The sequence below is a fragment of the Carcharodon carcharias genome, chromosome 11, assembly GCF_017639515.1.
Source record: "Carcharodon carcharias isolate sCarCar2 chromosome 11, sCarCar2.pri, whole genome shotgun sequence".
Taxonomy (NCBI): domain Eukaryota; kingdom Metazoa; phylum Chordata; class Chondrichthyes; order Lamniformes; family Lamnidae; genus Carcharodon; species Carcharodon carcharias.
The window spans coordinates 70,259,312-70,277,780 of record NC_054477.1 but is presented as its reverse complement, the minus strand read 5'-3'; the positions used below and the strand labels follow the sequence as shown (position 1 = coordinate 70,277,780).

Sequence of the window (18,469 nt, the reverse complement as noted above, 5' to 3'; positions counted from 1 at the left end):
GATGCCAGTATAGAGGAAGCAATATTAGGAGAAGTGACTAAAAGCTTGGTAAAAATGGTGGATTTTAATGGAAGTTAGAGAGATACAGTGGTTTCAGGATGGACCTGCAGTCCTTACGGCCTAAATGAAAGAATGCGCAGCCAGCAATGGTCAATGATACGCAGAAGGAACTGCACAGGAACACTGGAGGAGCAGAATTCTCTTGAGTGCTCAAAGGCTAGAACAAAGAAGGGATGAGGCCATGCACAAGAGGAATTTTAAATTTGAGGCCCTGCAAGGTGAGGAGCCAATGTAATGAAGATGAGCAAGCTTTAAGATAGGTTATCAACAGTTGAATTCTGGATGAACTGAAATATATGGAAGGATATAGGATGACAGGCCGATCAGGTTCACATTGGAATAATTGAGTCAAGAGATGATAAAGGCACAGGTGAGGGTTTCAGCAGCTCCAAAAGTCTAAAGTAGGGGTGAACGCGGGTGATAGTACAGAGGAAGAAATAGGCAATCTTTCTGATGTAATGGATATGGATTCAGGAGCTAAGCACATAGCTAGATAGGATGGCAAGATTGCAAACAGTCACATTAAAATGGAGACAGTTGCAGAGGGAAATGGAATTGGTGGCAAGGATAGCATTTGTGGTTGGGGTAAAGACAATACCTTTGGTCTTCCAAATCTTTAACAGGTTATGTTGAATGACCCCAGATCTTCAGATGTCCCTGCCAAGGAGCAGTATATAGACAAAGAAGGGAAGGCAGTCAGGGTTAGATCCTTAGGAGTCTCCAGAAGTAATAGCATGGGCAGGAAGCAAAGCTATTGCTAGAACATGCACGCTACAATTGGGTTGATAATTGTTGGAACGTGGCAAAGGATTGGTTTTACTCTTATTTATCAAATCATGTTCAACAAATTCACTATACTTCTGCAACTCTCTAGCCTTATCTCAGCCTCACCACCACAGAAACCCTTATCCCTACTTTTATATGAGATTTCTCCAGTGTACTCTGCTAACCATCCCTCACCCCATATTGTCCATAAAACCAGACCTGTTCAAAAATCAAAGCAAAATCTGAAATAAAAATAGAAAACACTGGAAATACTCCGCAGTTCTGGCAGCATCTATGGTGAGAGAAACAGAGTTAATGTTTCAGGTTGTGATCTTTCATCAGAACTGGGATGAGACCAGAACTGAGAGGATATAATCATGAAAGGCTGAACAGGCAGAAGCTATTTTCTCCAGAAAATGGGAGGTTATGGGGTGGCCCAACAGAGGTCTTTAAGCTAATGAAACATTTGAGAGAGTAGATATAGAGAAAAGATTTCCATCTGTGGGAGGCTGGTCTAGGTACCACAATTATAAGGAAATCATTAATAAATCCAATAAGGAATTCAGAAGAAACTTCTTTAACAATAGTTAGAATATTGAACATGCTAATACAAGGAACAGTTGAGGCAAATAGCATATGTGTACTTACTAGCAAGCTAGATAAGCACAATGGAACAGAAGGAAATGGGGTTAGATGACATAGAACAGGAAGAAATTCATGAAGTATAAACATAGACATCGGCCAGTTGGGCCAAATGGCTTGTTTCTGTGCTGCAATCTCAATGTAACTTGATGTAAAAGATCTTAAAGATGGAGTCATATTTTAACTTTTTCTATTATCATGTTATGCAGAAAACGTGTGAATTTCACATAGTTGGTATGGGAAAAATGCATAAAAACTGCAGACTGTATGGTCTCCTTGGAGCGAAGGAGGTCGAGTGGAGATCTGATAGATCTCCAAGATTGACAGATTTAGATAAGGTAGACAAAGTTGCTCCCATTAGCAGATGGTACAAAGTCTAGGCAACACAGATTTTAAGGCTTTGGATACAGGGGGAATGTGGGGAAGAAATCTTCGAAGCAACGAATGGTAATGACAAGGATGGTGAAAGCAAAGGTGGTCAATGATTTCAAAAGGAAATTGCATCGGCACTTGAAAAAATTAAACTTGCAGGGCTACTGGGATGGGGGGGGGGTGCATGTTGGGAAATGGGACTAACTGGATTGCTCTACAGAGTGCCGAATGGACTAGATGAGCCAAATGGCTTTCTTCTGAGCTGTAAATGACTCATGTTAAAGTACAGAGATGAGCTCTGCTCTTATCTTCCCCTTGAACAAGTAGTCTCATGCTGCTTAAGTCTTGACACCACACAGAACTCTGCGTCCCTTGGAAGCCTGATGTTGATTTAAGTGTTGAAGGAATGTGGAAAACACAGGCAAAGGCAACTAAACATTTGAAAGGTTACACAGAGGCCCCCAGAACAAAAGATGAACAATTCAAACAAAGTAGCACACACAAGATACTGCTTGATACATCTGTTTCTGTAACTATTGGTCTCAGACAGATAGCCACAGTATAACTGCACCAGTAATAGCACAAAACTGGCAATTTCACTCAGAGGAAAGGATGGTGTGAGAAGTGCAACAATTCTCGCTGGTGCAAAAGTGGATGATCTTAGGAGGTTTAGATTAAAACATATTGTTGTAAACATATTGTTAGAAACTGTAAAGCTCATTTATATTGGCTTAGCAAGGTGTTAGGGTCACAGGTTCCTAAATGCCAAGTCTTGTGCAGCTAGCAACAGGTAAATGTGCCAAATTCACTAAGGCAAGGGAGTGGCAGGACTCATTAAAGCTGAAGATACTGTCTGCCCGAAATCAAGTCATAGATAAAACAGTTTCCTCAAACTTGACATAATTTTCACCGTTGTTGCCAACTCCTTTCACACATCTCTTTCCATACCCATTTGCTCAATTTGAAACAGAGTATATGAAAGTTGGGTGCTTGTTCAACACCGAGAAGGGCTTCAAAAGCCACATTAATTTCATCAGCAAGACTGTTCATTTTCACCTCCCGAACATCACCCACTGACTGCCCCAACCTCAGTACTGCTTTTCCTATGTCCCCACCGTCTTTCACCCGCCTTTGCTGACCCACATTAGTCCCCAAGGGTTAAATTTAAAACTTACACCCCACTATCCAAATCCCTCCAGAGTATCGCTCCACCCTACTTCTGCAGCCTTCTTCACGGCCGTATCGTATCCTTCGTTCCTTCAACTTTCACCTTGCATTCATTTCCACTCCTTGTTTTAACATCAAATTCTTGTCATAACTTTAGTTGTTAAGTTATTCTGCTTCCAATGAAAAACGTTTTCAGAGCTTTGACTTACCACCACCACACTTTAGGTTGTATTTTCTAGTTAATCAGTCTTATCTTGCTTTGCATTTGGCAAATTATGGTTCTAAGGCTTGGGCCAGAATCTTCCATTTGGCAGAACACTGTCACATGAGGGGACGTCTGAATAAGTTTTTTTTAATTTCAAACACTTTTGGACCTGAACTTCATCTCCCTGAGGCACGGAGCTGCCTCGGAGATTTCAGCGCTCTTTTGTGCGCATGCGTGAAAGAGCGCAGGACCTCACTCACCTTCCTCCCCCCGCCCACACAGGTAGCGCTGAGCACTTCCAGGTGCACGTCACGCTGGGCGGGCCTTAATTGGCCTGCCCACGTAAAATAGCAGCGCGCAACCGATCATGGGCGACATTCGGCTCTGCGCTAGCTCCCGACCAGCCCATCCGATGGGGAGAAAATTCTCCCCTTGATGTTTGTATTTAGAAATCTGGAACAGGCTTGTCTCTCGGTTGTTCCTGTGGCAAAGGGTACTTTACGTGGGCAGGTTATTAGCTGCCTACCAGGAGAACCAGTAGAATACTTTTAACCTTGCCCTGACCCATCAACTTACCTGACCTGGATGGCGCTACCAGGAGTTACAGCATAGAGTCAAAGAGCTTCATATCAGTTCATAGAAAACCAGTACCATGGAAACACTGGTGGCCATGAGATTGCTAGAGATAAGGTACCAAAAAATCAATGACTGTTTATCTTGGAAGGTTGTGTCTCCTTGCTCTACCAGTGGTTTCACAGCCTAGAGCTATTTTAGACCTACACTCTGGAACTCACTGCCTCAACCTTCGCTTCCCAAGCCACCAAAACCTTCTTAAAACCCATATCTTCAATCAAGCAGCATTGAGAAAACATATAGTTTCTTGAATATTTGTAATAAAAAGCATATTTTTCAAACATGTGTCTACGGTGTGGCAAAACCCTAATGCAATAAACAAGAACAGCCTAATTTAAAAAAGAACCCTTAGGTCCATTCAGACCTATTGGCTCAAATCTTCCGAGTCCCGCTTTCCGATCCTGATCGGACAAGAACAAAACTACCCACTTACCTTCCTCCAATTTTTGTGGCAATTTCTTCTGATGAAGGACCCTGCAAAACTTGGTCACCGCAGGAATCCTCAGAGGGAGCAGTCAGGTGCATAGCTACCCAGGAGTTAGAGTAGGATATTTCTGTCTAACATTTCCTGAGTAATTATCCAGGTAAGTCGGAACCATCTGAGAAGCTAACTCAGAGTTGGACTTTTTTCAGAGGGTCCCAGGGAACAGGGGAATTGCCCATTGGATGTTCAAACTTCCTGGACAATTCTTGGTGTATATGTCCTGTTTCCGACAATCCGGAAACTGGAAGATATGGGCCAATATCTCATTGGTTTACTCTTCAGTAACTAATTCAATCCTAACATCTCATTTGTTCAAAGAGTGTGTCCAAAATGCTTTCTATTTGTGTATGCTAGGTTGCTTCTCATTCCAAGCCCATACCACTGGCTAGCAGCAATGCAAAAAAGAGAGCCAGAGTCTCTCCCTGTCAGGACGTAGCCTTTCCACTGGCAAGTCCTCAGCTGTGCCCCCTTGTGGTGACATCCAGAATCTTGGTCCCTCCTGCCCCCAGGCTACAGCTTCAGAGGAGCTCACAGAGGTGTGGCCCCCAGACATGCAGTGTGCAGGCCCACAGGTATGTGGACATGCCCTGGCACTCATTAACCAAACTCAGAGCTATGGGCAAATAGCTCACTGCCTTGTAGATACCTCAAGAGAGTTGAAGATTAAGGGAGTAAACCATGACAAAAAATAATCTGGAATGGAACCCAAAGGCCAACTAATGTCCGAACATGTCATCTTTCTGGCAACTCCTGCAACCAAGCTGGTTCCAAACAAAGTGCTTTGCGTTCCTTTGGTCTCAACCAGGGAGGTCGAGAGGGGGACCCTGACATTGGGGCAGTCCAGGGTCTCCATAAATTTTGCCAAGACTTACGCCCTGGACAGGACACCCAGTTTTGCTGCGGCGCATTGACACAATGCAGGGAATAACAGCTACGAATAATAAGCCCATTTCAATTGGCATAGAGAACAGGTGTGACAGACCATCACCTCTCACTGGTCAGCCATCGTCCACCTCAAGTCAGGCATCCCCTTACTAAGGTGCTGACCCAATACGGTCCATCTGCTTCAATGGGTGCTTGGAGTTTACATGTTTCTGCTCGACAAGTGCATGGATTTCAAAGCACCAGGCAAACAAATTAAACAAAAACAAAGAAAATGCCAACTCTTAGATCAGAAAGCTGGAATGTTAGGGCCATGTATTTTACACCTTTAAGACAAAGGTTGTAATGCAAGATCACATGATCTTGATACCCAATAGCAGAGTAGCACAGGCTATCTCTGTACTCAGTCGGCTTGAGCTAGAGTCTGAAGAGAAAAGACAGTTTTGAGTTGTAAGCACATTAGTGTAGATGCTGAGTTCCTTTTGTAACCAGACGTGTTTCTTCTAAGAACGGTCTACTGATCTTCTCTGTCTTAGTATCAACTCGGTCACCCCGAAACATGCGTGCAATCTGGATCCTTTAGCCCCAACAAACCAGAGGCACTGGATCCATAAGGATGATAATACTGATGTTCAGCCTACGAAACCAAGCTCACAGAGAGATCACAAAGTAAAACATGACACATTCATCTGTCAGAGGAAGAGTTCAGAAGATGCGTGTGAGCAAGGTGTAGGCTTCACTGCAAGGAACTCACTGCTCTTGATGATAGAACTCCCCACAAATGGTTCAGAAGGTGCTCTCTCCTTCAGCCTCTCAACTCAAACAGGACAGGTTAACCTCATGGTATTTATTCTCCAACACTGTGCTCCTCTACAGAGGCAAAAGAACAGTTCTATGAGCATCTTGACACTGCTATCAGCAGAACCCCCAAGTCAAAACATCTTTACCTACTAGGGGAATTCAATGCAAGGGTGAGTACAGGCCATGAGGCATGGCCCTCCTGCCTCAGCAAGATAAATGAGAACAGACAGGGGCTACTTGAACTTTGCTCCTACCATGAGCTTTGTGTAACTAATACCTTTTCAGAACAAACCATGCCACAAGATGTCCTGGAGACATCAAAAATCAGGACATTGGCACCAGCTGGATCTGATCATCACAAGGCATGACTCTCTGAAAAACCATTCTCATCACATGCAGCTACCACAACACTGACTGTGATACCGATCACTCCCTGGTGTGAGGTTGCAACCCTTGGAAATTTTTTCATTCAAAGCAGAAGTTATAATTAACATTGCGTTACACCTATACACAAACATTGCAGTACAGTTAACATTACACACCGACTGCTAATAACAATGGACTTCCAGTTATATAGCAACTTTCCAATCTTAGCTCCTCTTCACTCCAATCTTCTTCCCCACCCATCCCTCCCAGTCTTCACTATCTTCTGCTCATCACATTTCTCCCCTTTTCATACTCCCCACTCTCCCGCCACCTCACAACCATGCAGCACCACAACAGTTGAGAGGGTGTAATTGCAACATATTTTACATAGGTATTAATAATGGAAACTGCCTATGTTCAGATTTTTACTGCAAATATAGAAATTGGGAAAGAATACATTAATTTAAAATGAGAAATAACTACTTCTGGATTACATTTGGATAACATTCTGTCATGAAATAAATTGACTCAGTGCTTCTGAGGGAGAGATCATAGTTTCAAGTCCCATTCTGTGTGGACAAAAGTGAGCTCTGCAGGGTGAATGCGCAGATTAGCCATGGGATAATGTTATAGGAAGCCATTCAAGGAGGAGGAGTAAAAAGGAATGTAGTGGTAGTAGGGGACAGTATAGTGAGGAGGATTGTTCCCTGCAGCAAAGTGTGAGAGTCTAGAAGGCTGAGTTGCCTCCCCGTGCCAGGATTCAGGACATCTGCTCAGGGCTGGAGAAGAACTTACAATGGGAGGGGGAAGGATCCAACATAGGCAGGACAAGGAAAGGGGTTCTGCATTGTCAGTATGAGGAGTTAAGCACCAAACTAAGAAGCAGAGCCTCAAAGGTAATAATCTCTAGATTATTACATGAGCCGCGTGCAAATTGGCAAAGGGCAAATAAAATTAGGGAGATGAGCATGTGGCTCAAAGACTGGTGTGGGAAAAGTGGGTTCCGGTTTGTGGGGCACTAGCACCAGTACTGAAGAAAGTGGGGACTGTAATGTTGGGATGGTCTATACCTGAACCATGCTGGGACCTGTGTTCTTGCGAACTGCATAACTAGGAAAGTAAAGAAGGTTTTAAACTAAACAGTGGGGGCAAGGGATCAAGCGTGAGTAGATGTGGTATATCAAAGAATAAAGACAGGATAAGAGAGGAAGGTATTAATATGGAAAATGATAAACAGACCATGACAGGAAGGGACAGAGAGTACAGAGTACAAGTCTAAGAGTAAATCAACAGATAAGGCTAAAGTTGCAAAAATAATAGAAGTACAAAACTTAGGGCTCTCTATCTGAATGCATCCAGCATTCAAAACAAAACAGATGAACTGATAGTGCAAATAGAGATAAATGAATATGATTTAATAGCCATTACAGAGACATGGCTGCAGGATGGCATAAATTGGGACCTGAATATTGAAGGGTATGTGACATTTAGGAAGGATAGGGAGTTAGGGAAAGGTGGAGAAGTGGCTCTGTTAGTGAAAGACAATATTAGCACAATAGAGATGGATGACCTATTTCAGGAAATCAGGGCATAGAGGCAGTTTGGGTTGAGATGAGCAATGATAAAGGCAAGAAGACACTTGTGGGAGTGTATAGGCCACCTAACAGTAACCACATGGTAGAACGGGATATCAAAGAAGATATAGTGGGAGCTTGTCAGAAAGGTGCGGCGCACCTTTGTGAAAGGGAAATTAAGCTTAAGCAATTTATTGGAGTCCTTTAAATAAGTAACATGTGTGGATAAAGGGAAACCGGTGGATGTACTTTACTTAGATTTCCAGAAGGCATTTGATAAGGTACCACATCAATGGTAATTATGGAAAACAAAAGTTCATGGTGTAGGGGGTAATATATTGGCATGGATAGAAGATTGGCTCGCTAACAGGAAACAAAGAGTAGGCATAAATTGGACATTTTCTGGTTGTCAGGATGTGACGAGTGGTGTGCCACAGGAGTCAGTGCTGCGACCCCAATTCTTTATAATTTATATAAATGATTTGGATGAAGGGACTGATGGTATGGTTGCTAAATTTGCTGATGACACAAAGATAGGTAGGAAAGTAAGTTGTGAAGAGGGCATAAGGAAGCTACAAAAGGATGTAGATAGGTCAGATGAGTGGGCAAAGATCTGGCAAAGGGAGTACAATATGGGAAAATGAGGTTGTCCATTTCGTCAGGACGAATATAAAAGCATATTATCTAAATTGCGAGAGATTGCAGAGCTGAGGTGCAGAGGGATCTTTTGTGCATGAATCACAAAAGGCTAGTATGCAGCTGCAGCAAGAAATTGGCAAAGCTAATAGAATGAAGGTGTTTATTATGCGTGGAATTGAACACAAGAGTAGGGAGATTATGCTTATGTACGGTATTGATGAGAGCACATCTGGAGTGCTGTGTACAATATTGGTGTCCTTATTTGAGTAAATGCGTTGGAAGCAGTTCATAGAAGGTTTATTAGATTAATACCTGGAATGGACATGTTGCCTTGTGAGGAAAGGCTGGACAAGCAAGGCTTGTATTCGCTGGAATTTAGAAGAGCAAGAGGCGACTTGATTGAAACATATAGATCCTGAGGGGAATTACCTGGAAAAACTCAGCAGGTCTGGCAGCATTGGCGGAGAAGAAAACTCTTTTCTTCTCCGCCGATGCTGCCAGACCTGCTGAGCTTTTCCAGATAATTCTGTTTTTGTTTTGGATTTCCAGCATTCGCAGTTTTTTGTTTTTATTTAGATCCTGAGGGGGCTTGACAGAGTGGATGTGGAAAAGATGTCTGCTCATGTGGGAGAATCTAGAACTAGAGGTCACTGTTTAAAAATAAAGTGGTGCCCATTTAAGACAAAAATAAGGAAGCATTTTTTCTCCGAGGGTTGAAAGATTTTGGAATTCTCTTCCTCAAAAAGTGGTTGAGTATCTTTAAGGCAGAGGTAAATAGATTCTTGATCAGCAAGATGGTGATAGGTTATCGGGGGTAGGCAGAAATGTGGGGTTGGGCTTAAAATTAGATCAGCCATGATCTTATTGAATGGCGGAGCAGGCCCAAGGGGCCAAGTGGCCTACTCCTGCTCCTAATTTGTAATGCAGGACATGTCCATATAATTTAGTCTCACATCTCAATACCCATGTGCTGAGTGAGTGCTACAATGTTGAGGGTGAGACATTAAACCGAGTTCTATCTGCTATCTCAGGTAGACATAAGAGATGTCATGGCATTATTTGAAGAAAAGCAGCTAAGTTTCCCTGGTGACCTGCTCAATATTTATCCTTCAACCAACATGACCAAAGAGAGAGAATCTGATCACTTATCTCATAGCTGGCTGTGGGATCTTGCTGTGTGCAAACTTGTTGCTGAATCATTTTGGGTGAAAGGTGCTCAAAATATGCTTTTTTTTTTGCATTTCCAGGTTTATTATCCCCCGACTCTCTAACCTCACTTTATAAGACGACTATACTTGGTCTCCACTCTCCAAACATAACACCCACTTGCTGCATGTCCAACAACTGCGACTACACTGCAAGAAGGTGCACTTATAAAGAGTGCTTTCAAGCATTTTGGAATGTCTTGGGATCATTAAAGGTTCTATATAAGTACAAGTTTTTTTAAAACTTATTCAGAATTCATATCAGTTTTCATCACTAATCACCAGTGTCACTCCTCCAAGCTTTGCAAATGTTGAAGAATTAAATACAACATGGCAATTTACCAAATACCAACTGATGATAGAAAATGGGTATTTTCTGGCATGCATGCTTCAGCTACTGTAAGTCAACAGGTAAACAAGTCAAATTATAAAACAAAACTATCTTAATCCTTAGAATTGACCAAGCTACTTTAGGTTTCTGCATTTTTCACAAATTAAAAACAAACTGCAACAGCAAAGTTGACTAGATCTACACTAGTATTTCCCAACTTTAAATTTGGTCATCATGAATATTAGTTGCAAAAAACAAACTGCAGCAGCAAAGTTGATTAGATCTACACCAGTGTTTACCAACTTCACATTTGGTTATCATGAATATTAGTTGCCAACACAGCCTGGAAAACAAAAACAAGATTTACAATCATAAAAGATTGATGAAGGTAGCACAATTGATGTTGTATATATGGACTATTTAAATACAGTTGATAAAATGCGACATAAAATGCTAGCAAAATTGACGGCCGTGAGATAAAAGGAATGGGACAGTGGCTAGAAGGAAACATAATTGGCTAAGGGACAGAAAGCAGGGTGTATGTTTTTCAGATGTATGGAAAGTACACAATGGTGTTTTCCAGAGATTATTATTAGGACAACTGTTATTTTTAATATATATTAATGACTTGAGTACACAGAGTATAATTTCAAAGCCTGCAGATGACAAAACTCAAATGTAGTAAACAGTAAAGGGGATTGTTAAAGGCTTCAGGAGGTTAGACATCTGCTGAAATGAGCAAATCCATGGCAGCTAAAATAACAGGATAGTGTGAAATAATTAATTTTGGCAGGATTCATGAGGAAAGACAATGAAAGCTAAATGGTACAATCGTTAAGGTAATGCAGGAACACAGACACCTGGGAGATGTTCATACTCAAAACTTTGAAGGTGGCAGGACATGCTGAGATGGCTGTTAAAAATGCATACAAGACCCTGAGCTTCACAGAAGCAAGGAAGTTATGCTAAACCTTTATAAATCACTGGTTAAATCTCAACTGGACTATTGTCATTAACTCTGGGCTTCACACTTCGAGAAGGATGCAGTGATTTACTATGATAATAACCAGGATGAGGAACTACAGTTATGTGGCAAGACAAGAGAAAGTGGGACTGTTTTCCTTAGAACAGAGCAAGTTAAGGGAAGATTTAATGGAGGTGTTCAAAATTATGAAGGGTTTCAATAAAGTAAAGAGAATCTGATGAGAGGGTCAGTAACAAGAGGCCATTTTTAAAAATTCATTTGTTCACAGGATGTGGGCATTGCTGGCTAGGCCAACATTTATTGCCCATCCCTAATTGCCCTCGAAAAGGTAATGGCGAGCTGCTTTCTTGAACTGCTGCAATCCATGTGGTGTGGGTACACCCACATTGCTGATAGGGAGTTCCAGGAGTTTGACCCAGCGACAGTGAAGGAATGGCAATATAGTTCAAAATCAGGATGGGGCATGGCTTGGAGGGGAACTAGCAGGTGATGGTGTTCCCACGCATCTGCTGCCTTTGTCCTTCTAGGTGGTAGAGGTCATGGAATTGGAAGGTCCTGTCAAAGGAACCTTGGTGAGTTGCTGCAGTGCATCTTGTAGATGGTACACACTGCTGCCACTGTGCATCGGTGGTTGGAGGGAGTGAATGTTGAAAGTACTAGATGGCATGCCAATCAAGTGGACTGCTTTGTCCTGGATGGTATCAAGCTTCTTGAGTGCTGTTGGAGCTGCACTCATCCAGGCAAGCAGAGAGTATTCCATCACACTTTCAACTTGTGACTTGTAAATAATGGACAAGCTTTGGGAATCGGGATGCGAGTTACTCACCGTAGAATCCACAGCCTCTGATCTGCTCTTGTAACCACAGTATTTATGTGGCTAGTCCAATTCAGTTTCTGGTCAATGGTAACCCCAGGGTATTGATAGTGGGGCATTCAGCAATGGCAATGCCATTGAATGTCATGGGGAAGTAGTTAGATTCTCTCCTATTGGAGATAGTCATTGCCTGGCACTTGTGTGGCACGAATGTTACTTGTCATTTATCAGCCCAAGCCAGAATGTTGCCCAGGTCTTGCTGCTTATGGGCATGGAATGCTTCAGTGTCTGAGGTGTCACGATTGCTGAACATTATGTCCACCATCTATGAACATCCCCACTTCTGACATTATGATGGGGGGGAAGATCATTAATGAAGCAACTGAACATGGTTGGGCCTAGGACACTACCCTGAGGAACTTGTGCAGCGATGTCCTGTGACTGAGATGATTTACCACCGATTCCCATTGACTTCAGTTTTGCTGGGGCCCCTTGATACCTTACTTGGTCAAATGCTGCCTTGATGTTATGGCAGTCACTTACAGCTCCCCTCTTGAGATCAACTCTTTTGTCCATGCTTAGGCCAAGACTGTAATGAGTTCAGGAGCTGAGTGGCCCTGGTGGAACTCAAACTGAGCATTAGTAGGTTATTGCTGTGTAAGTGCCGCTTGCTAGCACTGTCAACAACCCCTTCCATCACTTTGCTGATGATCAACAGCAGACAGATAGGGTAGTAATTGGCCAGGTTGGAATTTCCTTTATTTTGTGGATAGGACAAACTTGGACAGTTTTCCACATTGCTGGGTAGATGCCAATGCTATAGCTGTACTCAACGGCTTGGCTAGAGGCACAGGTGGTTCTGGAGCGCAAGTCTTCAATACTATTGCCAGAATGTTGCCAGGGCCTATAACCTTTGCAGTATCCAGTGCCTTCAACCATTTCATGATATCACGTGGAGTGAATTGAACTGGTTGAAGACTGGCACCTGTGACAATGGGGACCTCAGGAAGAGGCCGAGATGGATTATCCACTCGGCACTTCTAGCTGAAGATTGTTGCAAATGCTTCGGCCTTGACTTTTGAACTGATGTGCTGGGCTACCTCATTACTGAGGATGGGGATATTTGTGGAGCCTCCACCTCCTCCAGTGAGTTGTTTAATTGTCCACCAGCATTCACAACTGGATTTGGAAGAACGGCAGAGCTTTGATCTGATATGTTGATTTTGGGATCACTTGGCTCTGTCTATCACATGCTGTACCACAATAGCAAAAGAGAGGGACTAATTAGATAGCTCCTTCAAAGAGCTATTTTTGGCACAAGCACACTGGGCCGAATGGACTCCTTATGAACTGTAAGATCCTGCATTAGATATAAAAATAGAACATGAAATCATTCTATCGTAAATAGATATTCATTAAGCTCATGAACACCTGTATGGAATCAGGATGCTTTACAACTTGCTTTAGAAATACAATAATATATTTCTGAACTACATATTGTACAATAAAATTCAGGAACCTTTATAAAATATTAATAACTATTTCAATAATTTAAGCAACTTATTGATTTAAAAATTCTCATCCTTCTTTTCAAATCACTCCATGGCCTTATCCCTCCCCATCTTCATAACCACATCCAACCCTACTTCTGAGATCTCTGTATCCACTAATTCTGGCCTCTTGTGCATTCCCAATTATAATCACTTCACCATTGGTAGCTGTCTCAGCCCCAAGTTCTGGAATTTCCTCCCTATACCTCTCCATGGGTTCAGCATTAGCCTTTAGCAACAAAAGTAAATGTATGTTGCATTGAAAGAAAAAGGAGACTTGAAAAGCTTTTTAAAGTGCACTGCTTTGAATCTATAAATACATCACTCATCATAAACTCTACCCAAATAAACACAGTTCAAAATAAAGCATTGCACATAGAAAGACTCAAACGTTTACAGCACAGGAGGAGGCCATTCGGCCCATCGTGTCTGTGCTGGTCAACAAAGATCTGATTACACTAATCCTGCTTGGCTCTGGAGGCTATGGCAACTCAAGTGAATATCTAAATACTTAACTATAACGAGTGTTGCTGATTCAAGCACCCTTTCAGGCAGTGAGTTCCAGATTCCCATCACCCTTTGGGTGAAAAAAATTCTCCTTAGCTCCCCTCTTAGCCTTCTACCTCTTACCTTAAATCTATGCCCCAGGGTTATTGGCCCCTCTACTAATGGAAAGAGGGCCTTCCTATCCACCCTATCTATGCTCCTCATAATCTTATACACCTCTAACAGGTCCCCTCTCAAACTTCGCTGCTCCAAGGAAGACAACCCCAGCCTATCCAATCTATCCTTATAGCTCAGACCCTCCAGCCCAGGCAGCATCCTGGTAAATCTCCTCTGTGCCCTCTCCAGTGCAATCACATCCCTCCTATAATGTGGTGATCAGAACTGCACGCAGTACTCCACTTGTGGCCTAACCAGCGTTTTATACTGTTCCAGCATAACCTCCCTGCTCTTGCATTCTATGCCTCGGCTAATAAAGGCAAGTATCCCATATGCCTTCTTAACCACCTTATCTACCTGCCCTGCTACATTAAGGGATCTGTGGATATGCACACCAAGGTCCCTCTCATCTTCAGTACTTTCCAGGGTCCTACCATTCATAGTGTAATCCTTTGCCTTGTTAGCCCTCCCCAACTGCATTACCTCAGACTTTTCCAGGTTGAATTCCATTTGCCACTTCACTGCCCACCTGACCAGTCTATTGATATCCTTCTGCAGTTTACGGCTATCCTCCTATTTACCACCCTACCAATTTTCATGTCATCCGCAAACTTCTTGATCATACCCCTGACATTTAAGTCCAAATCATTAATGTACACCACAAACAGCAAGGGCCCCAGCATCAAGCCCTGCGGAACCCCACCGGAAACAGACTTCCAGTCACTGAAACATCCCTCTACCATCACCCTCTGCTTCCTGCCTCTCAGCCAATTAAGGATCCAACATGTCACTTTGCCTTGGGTCCCATGGGCTCGTGCTTTCTTGGCCAGTCTGCCATGAGGGACCTTATCAAAAGCCTTGCAAAAGTCCATGTGGACCACATCAAACGCATTACCCTTATCAACACTCCTGGTTACCTCCTCAAAAAATTCAATCAAATTTGTCAAACACGACCTTCCCTTAACAAATTCATGCTGAATATCCCTGATTAATCTGTATCTCTCCAAGTGCAGGTATATTCTGTCCCTCAGAATTCTTTTTAGTAACTTCCCCACCACTGAGATTAGACTGACTGGCCTGTAATTTCCTCAACTATCCCTTCCTCGCTTTTTTAATAATGGGACAACGTTAGCAGTCCTCTGGCACCTCATCTATGGACAGAGGATTTGAAAATTACTGCCAAGGCCCCTGATATCTCTTCCCTTGCCTCCCTCAACAGCCTGGGATACATCTCATCCGGGCCTGCTGATTTAAAAAATTTTAAAGCCGCTAAACCCGCTAGTATCTCCTCGCTCTGTTAAATTTCCTCTAATATTTCACAGTCCTCCACCCTGATGTCTATACCTGCGTCGTCCTTTTCCATTGTGAAGACCGACATAAAGTATTCATTGAGGACTATACCCACATCTTCTGGGTCCACACACAGATTACCTCTATGGTCCCTAATTGGACCTACTCTTTCCCTAGTTATTCTCTTGCTTTTTATATATTTTTAAAAACCCTTTTGGGTTTTTCTTTATTCTGCCCACCAATGCTTTCTCTTAGCTTTCCTAATTTCCTTGTTAAGTTCCCCCCTACATTTTTTATACTACTCTAGGGACACTGCTGTATTGAGCACTTGGTATCTACCATAAGCTTCTCTTTTTTTCTTAATTCTAACCTTTATTTCCCTTGACATCCAGGGTTCTCCGGGCTTGGTCCCTCCCCTTTGTCTTATGGGGAACATGTTTGCCCTGTACTCTTGCTATTTCCTCCATGAATGCCTCCCACTGCCCTAACAGTTTTATCTGCAAATAGTTGCTCCCAGTTCACTTGGGCCAAATTATATCTCATTTTAGTAAAATTAGCCTTTCCCAAGTTTAGAACTTTTATTCTCAGCCCAGCCTTATCCTTTTCCATGACTAACCTAAATCTAACTGAGTTATGGTCACTACCCCCAAAATGCCCCCCACTGATACATCTTCCACCTGCCCGGGCTCATTTCCGAATATTAGGTCCAGAACCGCCCCCTCCCTTGTTGAGCTTTCTACGTACTGGATAAAAAAATTCCCCTGGATGCAGCTTAACAATTTTGCTCCCTCCCTTGCACACTAAAACTATCCCAGTTAATATTTAGGTAGTTAAAATCTCTGACTACTACTGCCTTATTATTCTTGCACTTCTCTGAAATTTGATTACATCCTCTATCTCTCCCTGACTGTTTCAGGGCCTATAATACACACCCAACAGCTTGTTTGCCTCTTTTGTGTCTTTTACTTCTCATTTGATGATCCTTCCAAGATATCATCCCTCCTCACTGCTATAATTGATTCCTTGATCAATAGTGCGACCCCCCCCCCCAACTCCTCTTCTATCCCCCTCTCTACCTTGACTGAATACCCTATAACCAGGAATGTTCAGCTATCAATCCTGCCCTCTTTTTAGCCAAATCTCAGTCATAGCTATAATATAATATCATACTCCTAAGTGCCTATCTGTGCCCTCAGCTCATCTGTCTTATTCCTCAGGCTTCTTGCATTAAAATATATTCCATTTAGCCATGCTAAACTCAATTTTCTTACCTAGCCTATATTTTCTCTACCCTCCAGATTCACTAGCATTTACCTTCTAATTCCATCTCAGCTTCTCTCCCCTCTGAACTACTTTTCAGGATCCCCCACCCCAGCCAATGTTTTTTCCAATAATTCATAGATTTTTCTTTTCCCACCTATTTCCATTATTTTTAAATCTATACCTTTTATGCCCTTTTAGTCGTATTTCACCCCACCTCCACTAGAGCTGTACCTTGAGTGTCCTGCCACCCATTCTTAATTAGCACATTCTTTTAGATAATATCACCACCTTCAACACCTCTTTGTTCTTTTGTCTGTGACATATTTTGATTATCTGTTCCTATCACTGCTTGCTTGTCCTACACCACCCCACCCCCCCACCTTAAACCAGCTCATAATTCACCCCTCTCCTATTTTTACTCAGTTCTGTTGAAGGATCATGAGGACTCGAAACATCAACTTTATTCTTCTCCGCCGATGCTGCCAGACCTGCTGAGTTTTTCCAGGTAATTCTGTTTTTGTTTTAGATCCTCTAGGTGCTGCTGACAGCTTGTCCCAGGGTCCTCCTCTTGCACTCCCCTCCAGCAACATACAGTAACCTTATAATTGTGAAACAATAGAAAAGGTGGCCAGAATTAATAATCCTATTTAAAGTACCTCCCCTGCAACTCCGTGTCCTCTACCCTGGCCTCTATTCACTATGCCCTGCCATCTATCCCCATTCCTATTCTCCAGACCTCTGCCCTCGACCCTATAGCCAGTAAACCCCTTCATCAATTCAACCCCACTGCCCTATTGTTTACCCATTACCATCCACCCAACTCCCCTGTCCACTACCTCTCGACCCTCCAATCCCCCTCTCCCATCCTCTGAGTCCTTGCTTTCCTCTCTCACACACAAAATGCGAATGAGTGACTGTAAGGTACGCGGATTTTCTTCTACAGGCCGATCTCGTACTCACAGGCTACGTATGCAAGCAGTGCAAGTGCGATCAAGAGCTTTATCATCCTTCGGTTGAACAGAGTCCCCAGACGCTTCTTTACCATCCTCCGTTGCCCCAACCGCCTTCTGTTTACAGGTGAGCTCACTGCGCATGTGCGGCCAGCCGCCGTTGCCGCGCAGGCGGCCGAACAGGATCTCGCGGCATTGTGGGATAGCACTGGTCCTCCCAGCCCTGGGAGCAATTCATAATGTTTGATTTCGGGATGGTAGAGAGTGAAACATGATTGCAACAAGACGCGCGAAGGATGTTGCTTTTTCATTATTGCAATTGCATTTCGATGACAACACGTAGTGATACACTCAATCCTTATCATGTTGTACATAGGAGCATTGTACTGCCTTTCCCAATGACCCATGAATGGCCTTTGAATTCTTCAGCTGAAAGCATGCATCCTTCTTGGCCAGGCATTCATCCAGTCATTTGGTTAACCAATAGTATTTTACTCCAACACTTCGGAGGCAATCTGTGCCACAAGCCTCTTATAAAGAAGTTGCCTAAGTGTTTTATTGATATTATTGCAATTGTAAAGTTTATAAGATTATTAAGTTTCAGGGTTGTATTTTTTGAATAAGATTACTGTATTTTGGGACTGGACCTTTAATTGTAGGGTAAATGAAAGGGCCATATGACCTGGGCTGACAGTAATCCTGGGTCAGGGTGACCAACCATCCTGTATTTTACTGGATTGTCTTGTTCCTGAGTCCACTGACTGCTGCATGATGCTGGGATGCTGTTTACATGTGCAGTACACACTCACCCCATATTTGCGTGCTCTT

The 18,469-nt window shown here is 42.9% G+C and overlaps 1 protein-coding gene across 2 annotated transcripts in view; it reads right to left on the bottom strand.

Annotated features, from left to right (window-relative positions):
- Nucleotides 1-17,783, bottom strand: part of uxs1 (UDP-glucuronate decarboxylase 1) — a 104,170-nt gene extending 86,387 nt beyond the window's left edge. Inside the window, exon 1 of one of the 2 annotated variants that reach the window (XM_041199756.1) lies at nt 17,652-17,783. In XM_041199756.1, the coding sequence (XP_041055690.1) occupies nt 17,652-17,736 (85 nt within the window). In that variant the 5' untranslated portion in view covers nt 17,737-17,783. Of the gene's footprint in view, nt 1-658; nt 676-17,651 lie in introns of those variants that run through there. The other variant, XM_041199757.1, reaches the window with a different exon arrangement.
- Between the last annotated feature and the right edge of the window lie 686 nt (nt 17,784-18,469).